This window comes from Pinus tabuliformis, chromosome X (genome assembly GCF_031772625.1).
Source record: "Pinus tabuliformis cultivar Carrire ecotype Pingquan chromosome X, CPIR1, whole genome shotgun sequence".
Classification (NCBI taxonomy): Eukaryota; Viridiplantae; Streptophyta; class Pinopsida; order Pinales; family Pinaceae; genus Pinus; species Pinus tabuliformis.
In genome coordinates this window covers 933,770,285-933,782,433 of record NC_142308.1, presented here as the reverse complement: position 1 = coordinate 933,782,433, position 12,149 = coordinate 933,770,285, and the positions used below count along the sequence as shown (strand labels likewise).

The 12,149-nt window shown below is 38.3% G+C and overlaps 1 protein-coding gene across 4 annotated transcripts in view; it reads left to right on the top strand.

The window, feature by feature from the left end:
* The window catches only part of LOC149142747 (kinase superfamily protein), a 402,879-nt gene that overhangs the window by 29,244 nt on the left and 361,486 nt on the right, over nt 1–12,149 (top strand). For all 4 annotated transcript variants that reach the window (XM_089447805.1, XM_089447806.1, XM_089447807.1 and 1 more), the window contains exon 6: nt 11,098–11,468. In XM_089447805.1, the coding sequence (XP_089303931.1) occupies nt 11,098–11,468 (371 nt within the window). The remainder of the gene's footprint in view (nt 1–11,097; nt 11,469–12,149) is intronic.

Below are 12,149 nucleotides of genomic sequence, written 5' to 3'. Positions count from 1 at the left end.
AAAAAAAAAACCCCTTCCTCATTTCCAACAATTACTAACCTTTTAAAGTAGCTCACTTGGTCAAAAGTTACTTTATGAGAATAAAAGTCTTGGGTTCAAGCTTTTTTTTTGTTGAGTTACTTTTTCAAAAAGCACATGTAACTTATGTTTTAAAGTTACTTTATGTAAAAGTGTTCTCACCCATTATAAAAAGTGAGTCACTTATAATTCTAAAGTCACTTTATCTTTTATTTAAGTTACAATTTAGTGGACAGCTCATAAAGTACCATTGTAAAAGTGACTCACACTTATTTATAAAAGTGGGTTACATAAAATAATATTTTTTTAAAAGTGAGCTAATTAGATTAAGTTTGAAAATGGGGGATTTTTTTTTTTAAATATAACATTATCATCAACTTCCAAACATTCACATGGTTCGTTGGCATCTTCAACAACTTTTCTTCAAAAAGCCATAACTTCTTCATCCAGAAGTCGTTTTCAGAGCTGTTTTTTTTTTTTCATTGGTTTAATTTTTCGAGATCTTTCCATTGGAACACTTAATTTCAGCGTCTACAGCTTCAGTTTATTTTAAAATGGAAAGACCATGCCTAGTTATTCTTGACAACACCAACTATTTTCAATGGCTATCCTACATGGTGGATTTACTTAGAAGCAAAAGTCTTTATAGAATAGCCTTAGGCCAAGAGTCTAAACCTTCAGATGAAGATAAGTAAGCCAAATGGGAAAATAAGCAAGATCAAGCACGTGGGTTGATAGGGACGTCTATTTCTCTAGACCTTAGATTCCATATCGCAGAAATTGATACCCCCAACGAAGCAATGAAAAAGATCAGTAATGTTTTTTGAATTAAAAATGAAATTAGAGCCCATCAACTCGAAATTGAGTTGCTTATGTTGAACCCCAATAATTTTTCTTCCATTGAAGAGTTTTTGTCTAAGTTCAAGACCCTTAGACTTCTCTTGGAAGGTGTTAAGGTTAAGAAAGAAGATGGTAGCTTTATCTATTCTATTCTTATTAAGTTAAGATCAGCCTACTCTGTGTTTGTTTCCACCTTCCATTCTACTAGAGAAGCCTTTATTTCTCAAGGACAAGCCTACAAGTCCCCCTCTTTTGATGCCTTTTGTGGTTCTTTAATAGGAGAACAATAAAAACTCTTACATCTTGGTCTTCTTGATACTGGAAACTCTTCTAAGAAAGCCTTAGCAGCCCAACAACAACCAAGTTCAAAGAATCCTAAGAAACAACATCTTAAAAAGAATGGTCCTAAACCAAACAAGAGTCCTAACCAATTTCAATCTCGAAATGAAAAATCAACTCAACAAAATGATAAGGCAAATAAAAACAAAGGGAAGAAGACTGATAGACATTGCAACTTTTGTAACCGTGATGGCCGCTTAGAATCCAAATGCTTTAAGAATATGGAAGCCTTGGAAGCAGCCATGAAGAAGCATAACATCCATTTGGAGCACTCTTCAACTTCAACTTCAACTTCATCTTCAGGAATAACACTTTCTGCATGTGGTTGTCAAGCATCTTGGTCTGGTTATGCACTAAATGTATCTTCATTCTCATGAGTGGCTCATTGATTCTGGAGCTTCTTATCACATGGCTAAAAACAAAACCATGTTTTATTCTTTAAATGATTGTAACACCAAAACTATATATGTTGGTGATGATAGATCTCTTAGTGTTGTAGGGACGGGAACTATTCATCTAGAAAATGGTTAATTTAATGATGTATTATGTGTTCCTACCTTACCCTGCAACTTTCTATCTGTATATCAGATAACTCATTCAAGTGAAGGTAAAACTGTTGAAATTTCACCTCATGATGTTGTAATTAAGGACCTAAGAGACCCTAGACAGATTTTAGCTACTGGCATTGCTGATGATTCTACAAGGTTGTATAAGTTTAACAACTTTGGGTCATCAATTATTCTCTCTGTATTTGTTGTTCATAATGATGAAGTGAGCAAGCTTTGGCATGAGCAATTTGGTCACTTAAACTATCACTCCATTCAAAATCTATGTAAAGAAAATATGATGACAGGTCTTCCTATGGTATCTTGCAGAGGTGGTGTTTGTGACATGAGTTAGCAAACAATCCAAACAATGACTGCAAAATAAGTTAAGTATTAGTGAAAAAATCAACAAGATAAAATTTATATGTACAATTATAATTTACAAAAGGCTAAGCTAAAGAGTGAGAGTAAACTCTCGTTTGTGCTTTTAGCCATCTTCAAGCTCTTAGATAGCAAATGAAAGAAATTAAGTACAATGTTTTTTAAAAGAGATTTAAATTTAGAAGTGCTCGGCTTGTGTACAAGGTATGTGCCAAAACCCCTGCAAAACCACTTTGTAAGATAAGACGATGAAGGCTCAAAGAACAAATGAGAGCTCCTTTAAAAATGTATCAAGAGTGGGTTGGTCTCTTCAAAGACTTCCCCTCACGCTTGATTTTGTGATCCCAACAAAATGTTCCCTCTACAAAACTTAAATCAAGAATTATTTCCATATAGATTTAGCAATAAACAATGATAAGAAACTCTAAAGATTTATTTAAAACCAACTAGAGCATTCTATAACTAGAGCATACTTTTAAATCAAATGTCAATGCAAGATAAGTCTACATTAACAAATCTACAAGAGCATATGGAAACAAATTAGATCAAAGCATGAGTGAAAAGAATTATACCAATGATCAACAATTCATCACGCTCCCAAAGGAGGAACACCTCATGATTGAAACCCCAAAGTCTTTATTGATATTTTTGAAAGTGTACAAGACATCAACGCTTCCGCAAGCACAATAACTAGTAACAATATGATACAAGTGATAGCTCAATGCTCTATTATATAGAACTATGAGAGCCAATCCCAATGTAGAAGTGATTAAACAAGTGGCATGAGGTGACAATCCCAAAACGAAATTCGAATTTGTTGAATGGAGCTCCAATGCCAAGTGTAAAAATCGAATTCTGAGAAGTGGACATCATTTTCTTCTTCCCTTACGTGCCAAATTCAAATTTTATGATGGAATGACAAGTGTATATGGGTGGTAACCCATGCGGGGACAATTTCCCACAAAAATCTCCGCAAAATATTCTCCCAAATCCTCCCAAATGTGCATTAACTTCACAAATTTGAATTCCCAAGTAAGCAACTTTTTCATTTAATGTTAGAAATTCGATTTTATTTGAGCACATGTCCTTTCCTTGATTTTAGGAGTCCACATCACTTTGAGACTTCACTTTAACTCCTCCATAATTTTCCACCTCATTTCCAAAACATTTAGCATGTGTGGATATTTATTTTTTTTCATTTATTTAATTTATGGCTTAATTAATTTATAGATTTCCCACTAAACTTAGGAAAAGTGGATTTTGAGGGTTTAAAACACATTTTTAACCCCTCAAAGTGTGTCATAGTAGAAAGTTGAAGGTGAGAGGTGCACATTTAATTACTCATACCCCATACACTTCTCTAGACATCACTTATTACATTACAAATACAATTTTTATTGCAATTTCCGCAGTGCGGAAAATCTAAAAAATTAAAAAATGACTACCTAGATTCTATGTCACACGGTTCGGGTTCGAATTCAAGTTCAGAAACAATTAAGTTCGATTTGAATTTTAATTTTCCGATGAGGTTTGTATGAGGTGCGACATTAAGTTTGACTATATTGATTTTGATTTTTTATTATTTTATGTCATATTCATATATATATATATATATATGACATAAAATAATAAAAAATCAAAATCAATCAATAAAACTATATGAGTAGCAGTAAGCACCCGCGAGCCACAAATCACGACCACTATTAACTTCATGCTCTGGGCGGCTGGGACAAGCAGCGTCTAGAAATTGAATTCAGGAAATTGCAGAGAATACAACACGCAACAGCGACACTGAGCATAACAGAGCGAGTACACTCAGACTGAAGTTGGCTTGTGAAAATCTATTGATAACCATGGTAAATAAAGCCAAGCAGTGGCCACCGCGGGAAACTAATTGATGGGAAGTGGAACAAGAGAAAACCATGTGTTTCCCATGGTTTTTCTCATAAACCTTAAAATAGCTGACAAAAATCGCTCGAAATCTAACCTTGAACTCCAAAAAAATTAAAAAAAATTATAAAATTTGTCTTTAGGTTCGTCTTTAGGTTCGAATTCGTTGAGGTTTGAATTTGAGGTTCGACTATCAGGTTCGTTGAACTTGAATGAATTTGAATTTTTTTTTTGGGTTCTCCGAATTTTGAACATCGAGTCCCAACATCCTATGCCTATTACAGACTCAAAACTCATCATTACTAGTATCACTTATTACAATTCCCCGTAGGGTGTGGAATCTGGGTACAAGAAAGATAATGAGAAAATAGTAGTGTTTAAAAACTCTGTTGACTGATGATATCTGATGGTACAAGTGTTCATTGGTACATCTTTGGGCATGGAGTCTTTATATAATCATCAAGTGCCACTCCAGTGGTCAACAGGTCCCAATATGATGGAGCCTTATTGCTCCCCGCTGTAACATATCTCGGATAAAGTGGTCCCTGATATCAATATGCTTGGAACAATCATGAAACACAAGATTCTCAGAAAGACGAATCCCACTCTAGTTGTCACAGAAGATCACGGTGGTATCCAGCACATGTCCAAACATCTCACTAAAGAGCTTCCTTAACCAGACAACTTCACTGGAGGCCAAACTAGCAGCAATGTATTTAGCCTCAGCGGTGCTTAAAGTAACCGACTTCTGCTTCCTGCGCATCCATGATATTGAAGCAGAACCTAGAGAGAAGCAACATCCTGATCTGCTTTTGCGATCCACCACACTGCCAGTCCAGTTTGCATAAGAGTAACCATGGAGTCTCACATTCCCGGTAGTGTATCTCAGTCCATAAGTGACTGTGCCCCAGAGATATCTTAAGAGATTCTTGGCAACAATCCAATGTATATGATGAGGCTCGACCACAAACTGACTCAATGTGTTCACTGCAAAACATATGTCCGGACGAGAGTTCACCAAGAACATCAGGACCCCTATTAGTTGACAATACTCAGAAAGATTTCCTAAATCGGGCCTGGCAACACTTCCGCATAACTTCTTGAAGTTAAGTTCCATCGGAGTAGTCACAGACTTGCAATCCACCATCCCAAATCTTTCAAGTAGCTTCACAACATATTTTCCTTGAGAAAGGAAAATCCCCCCTTGCTTTTGCTAGACTGCCAACCCCAGGAAGTAATGCATCAGTCCTAGGTCCTTCATATCAAATTCGGAAGCCAACTCTCTCTTACATTGATGAATAAGAGGGTCTGCACCTGTCAGAAAGAGATCGTCCACATAGAGTACCAAGATGAGAGGTCTATCATTCTCAACCTTAAAGTAAAGGTGCAGATCAACTTTACTTCTTGTAAATCCCATTTTCATCAGATAGCTATCGATCCTCTCATACCAAGCCCGGGGTGCTTGCTTCAATCCGTAGAGGGATTTCTTCAACCTGCATATATGTGTCTGACGATCTTGAACTTCAAACCCCTTAGGTTGTTCGACATAGACTTCCTCCTTAAGTGAACCATGCACGAAGACAGTCTTAACATCCATCTGGTGTAGATTCCATCCTTGCGAGGCAGCAAAGGCTATAATTGAACGGATGGTGGTGTAGCGAGCAATGGGTGCAAATATCTCATCATAATCTACACCTTCCTTTTGAGAGAAGCCTCAAGCAACAAATCTGGCCTTGAACTTCTCAGCACTTCCATCAACACCATGCTTGATCTTGTAGAGCCATTTAGAGGTGACAACAGATTTGTCCTGGGGTCTAGGGACCACATCCTAAACATCATTCTTCATAATTGACTCGTACTCTTCGTTCATAGCATCCTTCCATACTTGTTGCTTCACAGCTTCTTCGAATGAGCAAGGTTCAAACTAAATAATGGTGCTCATAGCAGTTAAGTACCCTTGGTACCTATTAGGCTTCTTGCTTTCAGGAAATGTCCCCCTTGGTGCAACATGTCTCTTGGCATCTCAGTCATGAGGGTCTCCTTTTGGAGGAGGAGGGCTCATGAGGAAGAAGATCAATGGGATCCATCGGTTCTTCAACATCGGGCATCGGCTCATCCTGCAAATCTCCCTGATTTCCTGCATCTGCTTCTTTGTCCTTCCTTCTTACAATAGGAAAGTTGCTAATCTTTTTTAGGGCAACATCCTCATCGAAGGTGGCATCATGACTCAACTCTACTTCTCTTTGACCAGGCACATAGATTCTATATGCCTTAGAAGTTTCACCATAGCCCACAAAAGTTCCTTTTTTCCCAGATGCCTCCAATTTACTTCTCTTTTGTTTCGGCACATGAAAGTATACGGGACTACCAAAAATTCTAAGACGACAAACATCAGGTTTCTTACCGGTGGGAACTTCTTCGGGAGTTTTGCAGTCCAATGCTTGATGAGGGCATCGATTTTGAACGTACACAACAGTGTTGGCAGCGTCTCCCCATAGGAACTTTGAAAGTCCTTGATCATGAAGCATGGCATGAGTAGCTTCTATAATGGAACGATTCTTCCTTTCAACAACACCATTTTGCTTAGGAGTATATGCAGTAGTAGTCTCCCTTTTAATGCTAGCTTCCCTGCAATAGTCATTGAATTCATTTGACTCATACTCGATTCCATTATCGGTCCTCAATATCTTGATCTTCTTCCCTATTTGATTTTCCACCAAGGCTTTGAAGGCACAGAACCATGAGAATATTTTGTCCTTCTTCTTCAAGAAATATATCCAAGTTTTGCAAGAGAAGTCATCCACAAACACAACATAATATAAATATTGTCCTAATGATGTCACATGCAACATACCAGATAGATCAGAATGAACCAATTGCAAAATATCTATGGTCTTGCTATCACTTGAGGGGAATGGTCCCCTTGTATGTTTTCCCTCGACACATCCTTGACATACACCTTCATGCTCTATTTTGAATTCGGGCACACCTGTAACCATCTTCCTTGCATCGGGTAGAGCCTTATAGTGAAGATGAGCAAACCTCTGCTGCCATAATTCAGATTGAAGAGATGTGTCGCAAGACATGGCTCCCAGTGGATTTCCTCCAACTTGATATAAACTGTCAACCCTGAATCCAAGAGTAAATGCTTCTTTGAATTTTTTTTCCACACACGCACCTTTCTATCGATGAATGCCACCTTGAATCCTTCGTCTTCCATCGCCGAGATAGACACTAGATTCTTCTTTAGATCAGGTACATATAGTACTTCTTGAAGATGAACGGTGTTACCTTGATTCAATTGAAGGGTAACATTCCCAACTCCCTTCACGAGATAGGTGGCATTGTCTCCAAGGATAATTTCCAAATTTGTATCCTTCTCTATCAGATTTGAAAGAGCTTCCTTGTACCCGGTGAAGTGCCTTGAGGCACCACTATCAATCAACCAATTTCCCAAAGTATCCAGAGGAGAGGCAGTAGAGAGGGTAGATATAAGATAAAATTCCTTTTGCTTAGAATTTACAACATTAGACTCATCATACTTGGAGTTTCTTGTTCTTTTAGAAGCTTGATCATTTCCAAGTTGAGTAGCGGAAGCATTCCTTTTCCCTTTGTTGTTGAACCTGCCATTCCTTTGATTGTTGTTGTTGCCCTTGGAATGATTGTGATCATCATCATGAGATGTGTCCCTTCTATTTGGACACTCCCTGGCATAGTGACCAAACTTGTTGCAAACGAAGCATCTTCCCTTCCTTCCATTTTTGAATCCCGATTTCCTTGACTTTGCTTCTTTGAACCTACATTGTTTTTCCTCTTGACATGAGCGGAGAATGCAGTAGGATTATTCATTTTCGAAGTCATCTCCAATTCCATCATCCTTGTTTCTTTTTGAGAACATCTAGTCAACAATTCTTCAATAATAGTGTTGAACACATGCCATTCGGGAGGAAGACCTCCAAGGGCAATGAGAGTGAGCTCCCTGTCAGCAATAGCTTCACCAATCGAAAGAAGATCATTTTTGATCTCGGTAATCCTCATGAAGTAGGATTGAATATCCTCACCTTTTCCCTTCTTTATATCATTCAACTTGTTCTTGAGGAAAAAAAATTGATTTGCATTGCTAGATTTGAACATGCCAACCAACCTGTCATATATCTCCTTTGATGTATTCAAATCGGAGATGTAAGCAACTAAGTGCTTATGAATAGAATCCTTGATGATCTTCTTGGCTTTGACTTCACCCTTCTTGTACTTTGTCTTAGCAGAAGCCGGTGCATTTGAATGAGGTTCTAGAATCCTTCCCTGCACATAATCCATGACATCTTGCTCTTCTAAAGTCAAATCAAGAGACCTCTTCCATGCATGATAATCAAACTTATCTGTGAAAATTCTATCGCTGCAGCAATTGATTTACTTTTCCTACTTATTCCTCAATAAGTTATTTATGAAATTACTTCAGTAAACATTAAAATAAATACTGCTGCATATATCACATCGTAGTACAGAAACAAACATATGCACAAGAATCAACACATTGACACAGATATTTTGGACAACAGTCCCCGGAAAAACCCAATGTGGGAAAACCGGTGCAGCAAGGGAGGATTTTATTATTATGCAGGAGAAATATTTGAATACAAATCTAGGATGCTCATCCAGCAATCCTTTACAAAGAAAATACTGGCGGAAAATCTAAGTGAGTTTTACCTCACTTCACCCGGCAGAATTCCGGCTGATTCGGCACAAGACTGGCTAACCCAGACTATTTCTGTGTCACCTCTTCTGCCCTCTGCGTCAGCTTTCTTGGCAGTTTCGGCAGTTCTCGGCAGTTCCGGCTTCTGCCCTCTGCGTTAGCTTTCTCGGCTATTCCGGTAGTGCCCGACAGTTCTAGCTGTTCCCGGTAGTTTCGGTTTATGCCCTCTTCGTCAACTTTCCTTGCTGTTTCGGCAGTTCCCGGCTGTTCCCAGCAGTTCTGGCTTCTGCCCTCTGTGTCAGCGTTCCCGACTGTTCCCGGCAGTTCCGACTTCTGCCCTCTGCGTCAGCTTTCCCGACTGTTTTGGCAGTCGGCAGTTCGGGCTTCTGCCCTATGCGTCAGCTTTCCCGATTGTTTCGGCAATTCCTGGCAGTTCCGACTGTTCCCGGTAGTTCCAGCTTCTGCCCTCTTGACTACTCACCAGACCACTAGTTCAATTTCTCAGCTAACCCCGCTCCGGAAATTGAATTGACTGGTCTCCCTCAGTGTGTTCTCCAAGTGACCTTCAAGCCTCCTCTTATACTTTTCTCGTTGACAGATCAACGATCGAGATTAAGTTCCTAATCAACGACTAAGATTAACTCTGGCTTGATCCATGACTTTTGGACCATTCTAACACAATTTTATATTAATTCACATTAATATTTTGTTTTCTCTAAAGTTTAGACTGAAGGACTCCATTAAAAAATATTAATTATTTAAATATCTCCGAAACTGTTTAGAATCCTCCCAAACCCTTTCTGGGTATTGGAGATCTCATGTGCCTTAGCCTCTCCACCAATTTTCGTGGCTAGAGCACATCCGATGCTACCTCAAATCAACATTATCACGAAGCTTATCATCAGACTTGAAGTAGGATGTGGAGGCCATTGAGACTTGTTCTTGATCAGTGATTGCTCCTCTTAGTGATTGCTCTTCACTCTTGCTTGGGCTTTGTCTTCACCTCAGCTCTGTTTCCATGTTAATTTTAGGATAACAATGGTATGTTGTATTCTTAGAGCAATTTTATCTCAATTTTCTTTATTAGCCCAATATCATATCCAGTATAGCAATCACATCAACATGATAGTAAAATGCAGATAGAACATAAACAATAACATTAGAAGACAAGCCAACACGAGGACACAAGATATGGCACTAGCCAGGGACAAACTCCAATGTGGGGAAACCCTTGATCAATTCTTCTTATAATTCTTCAAAAGTTCAGCAGAGAGAGAGTACAATTTACAATATTCACTTGTCCAAACTGATCATTCAAAACAGCAGAAACATAAAGCCCTAACTAGAAAGTCAACGCTGGTCAACAGGGCTAAAATTGACCTCCAAAACAACTTGGTCAACCTTGGTCAACTTGGCCTCCAACAGCAAGATAATGCAGCCCAAAACAGTATGAAAATAACTAGTCAAATATGGTCAACAAAAGTCAACGCAGCAACCTGAATTAGGGCAGTCAATGCTGGTCAATGCAGGGGTCAAACTGCCTTGGTTTTTGTGCCCAGAACAGCGGCCTGCCCAAACAGAAGTCTCCCTCACAAAACCGAAGTCAAACAGGGTCAATGCTGGTCAAAGTCAGCCTCCTGAAATTTCGGCCTCTTGAAATTTCAGTCAAATCTAGTCAACGCAGCAACTAGAAAAGACAGTCTTCCTTTTGCACGTGTGGAGAGAGAGAGGCCCAAAAATCCGTACCCAATCAAGATGAGAGAGAGAAAGATGAATGAGATGAGATGCCAAAATGAGGAGGAGGCACCTTGTATTTATATGCAACATTGAACGCTGGAGGAGGCTAATTTGATCGCTGGCTGACCTTGACAATTTGTCCATAATCAAAATAAATTCATAACTTCATTTGTACATGTCAGAATGGGATGATATTTAGATCAATCCTACACCTCTTGGAAAGAGGAATCCAAGAAAAATATCAGATGCCTCATAAGCTCTGTCCAAAGTGATGTTTGGCCCTAGTTGCTAAATTTAACATTTTGCTTATCATATTATTGAATTGCATGCATTCTATTTGTTATATTTTACATGGCAATCTTCTGTTAATTGAATGGTAATTTTATGGAGAAATTTGGGGTTGAGTTAGATTTCTGCAAAATTAGCCAAATATCCCGTTTGGGATATTACAGTCTATTAAATCAATTGCTAAGTATTTGCTTCCTTTACGAAGTTTAGGATGGAATAACCTGCTCTATTTTATTTTCTTTGATGTATTTTCTATTGGATGCTAGTTTCCTATATATATTGGTTGCTCAGAGGGAGAGTTTTGGAAGTGAAAAGTTATATTGTTCTCTCTGAAATTGCTTGACATCCTAATGTTGATGGCTTCAGGTATGGGGTGATTTCTGAACCAGAGGTCACAGATTGGCAACGCTTATCAAGCAATGATAGTTACCTTGTTGTTGCATCAGATGGAATCTTTGAGAAGATGAATACACAAGATATCTGCAATCTGCTTCTAGAGGCACAACGGCAAAATAATCATTCAACAGAGCATTTACCAGCCAATGTACATGCGTTAGCTCTGGCTATGGTGAATGCTGCTTTTGACAGAGGAAGCATGGACAATCTGGCAGCAGTTGTACTGGCTTTGGATTCCACTACTCATTCTGCTCGGTCCTACTCCCAGAGGGGATCTTCTCTACAAAGGAACTCAAATTTTGACATTGACAGAGAAGAAAATGTGGATGATTTAGGTGCAGGTATGTATCCTTAACTGACATGGTTAGATAAGAAGTTTCTACTTCCAGAAAGTTAGAGGGCATTGCCGACATTCACATCTTTTATGGTACACCTTTTTAAAGATTACTTGGCCTTTAACAAGTGATAATATGCAGATGGAAAATTAGTACAATTTAAACCAAATTTTTAATGTTATGATACCACAAGGGGATACAGGATTTCTAATTGGCACCTTATGTACCAGTTTTTGGTGTTAGATATATATTTGAAAGTTTTTATTGTGGACATGACCTGGATGTGAGGAAGTAACTATGAAGAAAATATATGTTAACATGTCAAATAGTTGTGCGAAATCCATTAATCATCTAGGATTTGGATTCAGCCAAAAAGAACACTAAGCAATTAAAAATTTGGAAATTGTGAAGAACAGACTAGAAGAAGTGCCGACATATAAAATTTGTAATGGGTCTTGAGTCAATTCTTTACTGCTTGTTAGTCTGTCATATTCAAAAGACTATTCTGGAGCCTATTCCATTGGAACCCTTATTATTCTGTACTATATTTGTTTCTGTTGTTCATTTGTTGCTTAAGTCCCCTCTCATGTTAGAATATTTGAGTTAGCATTTGGTTTTACTATTAGATAATTAAGGTTTTAGAATTTTTCATGTTATGTAGAACTGTCATTCTAGCTCTTATGGTCT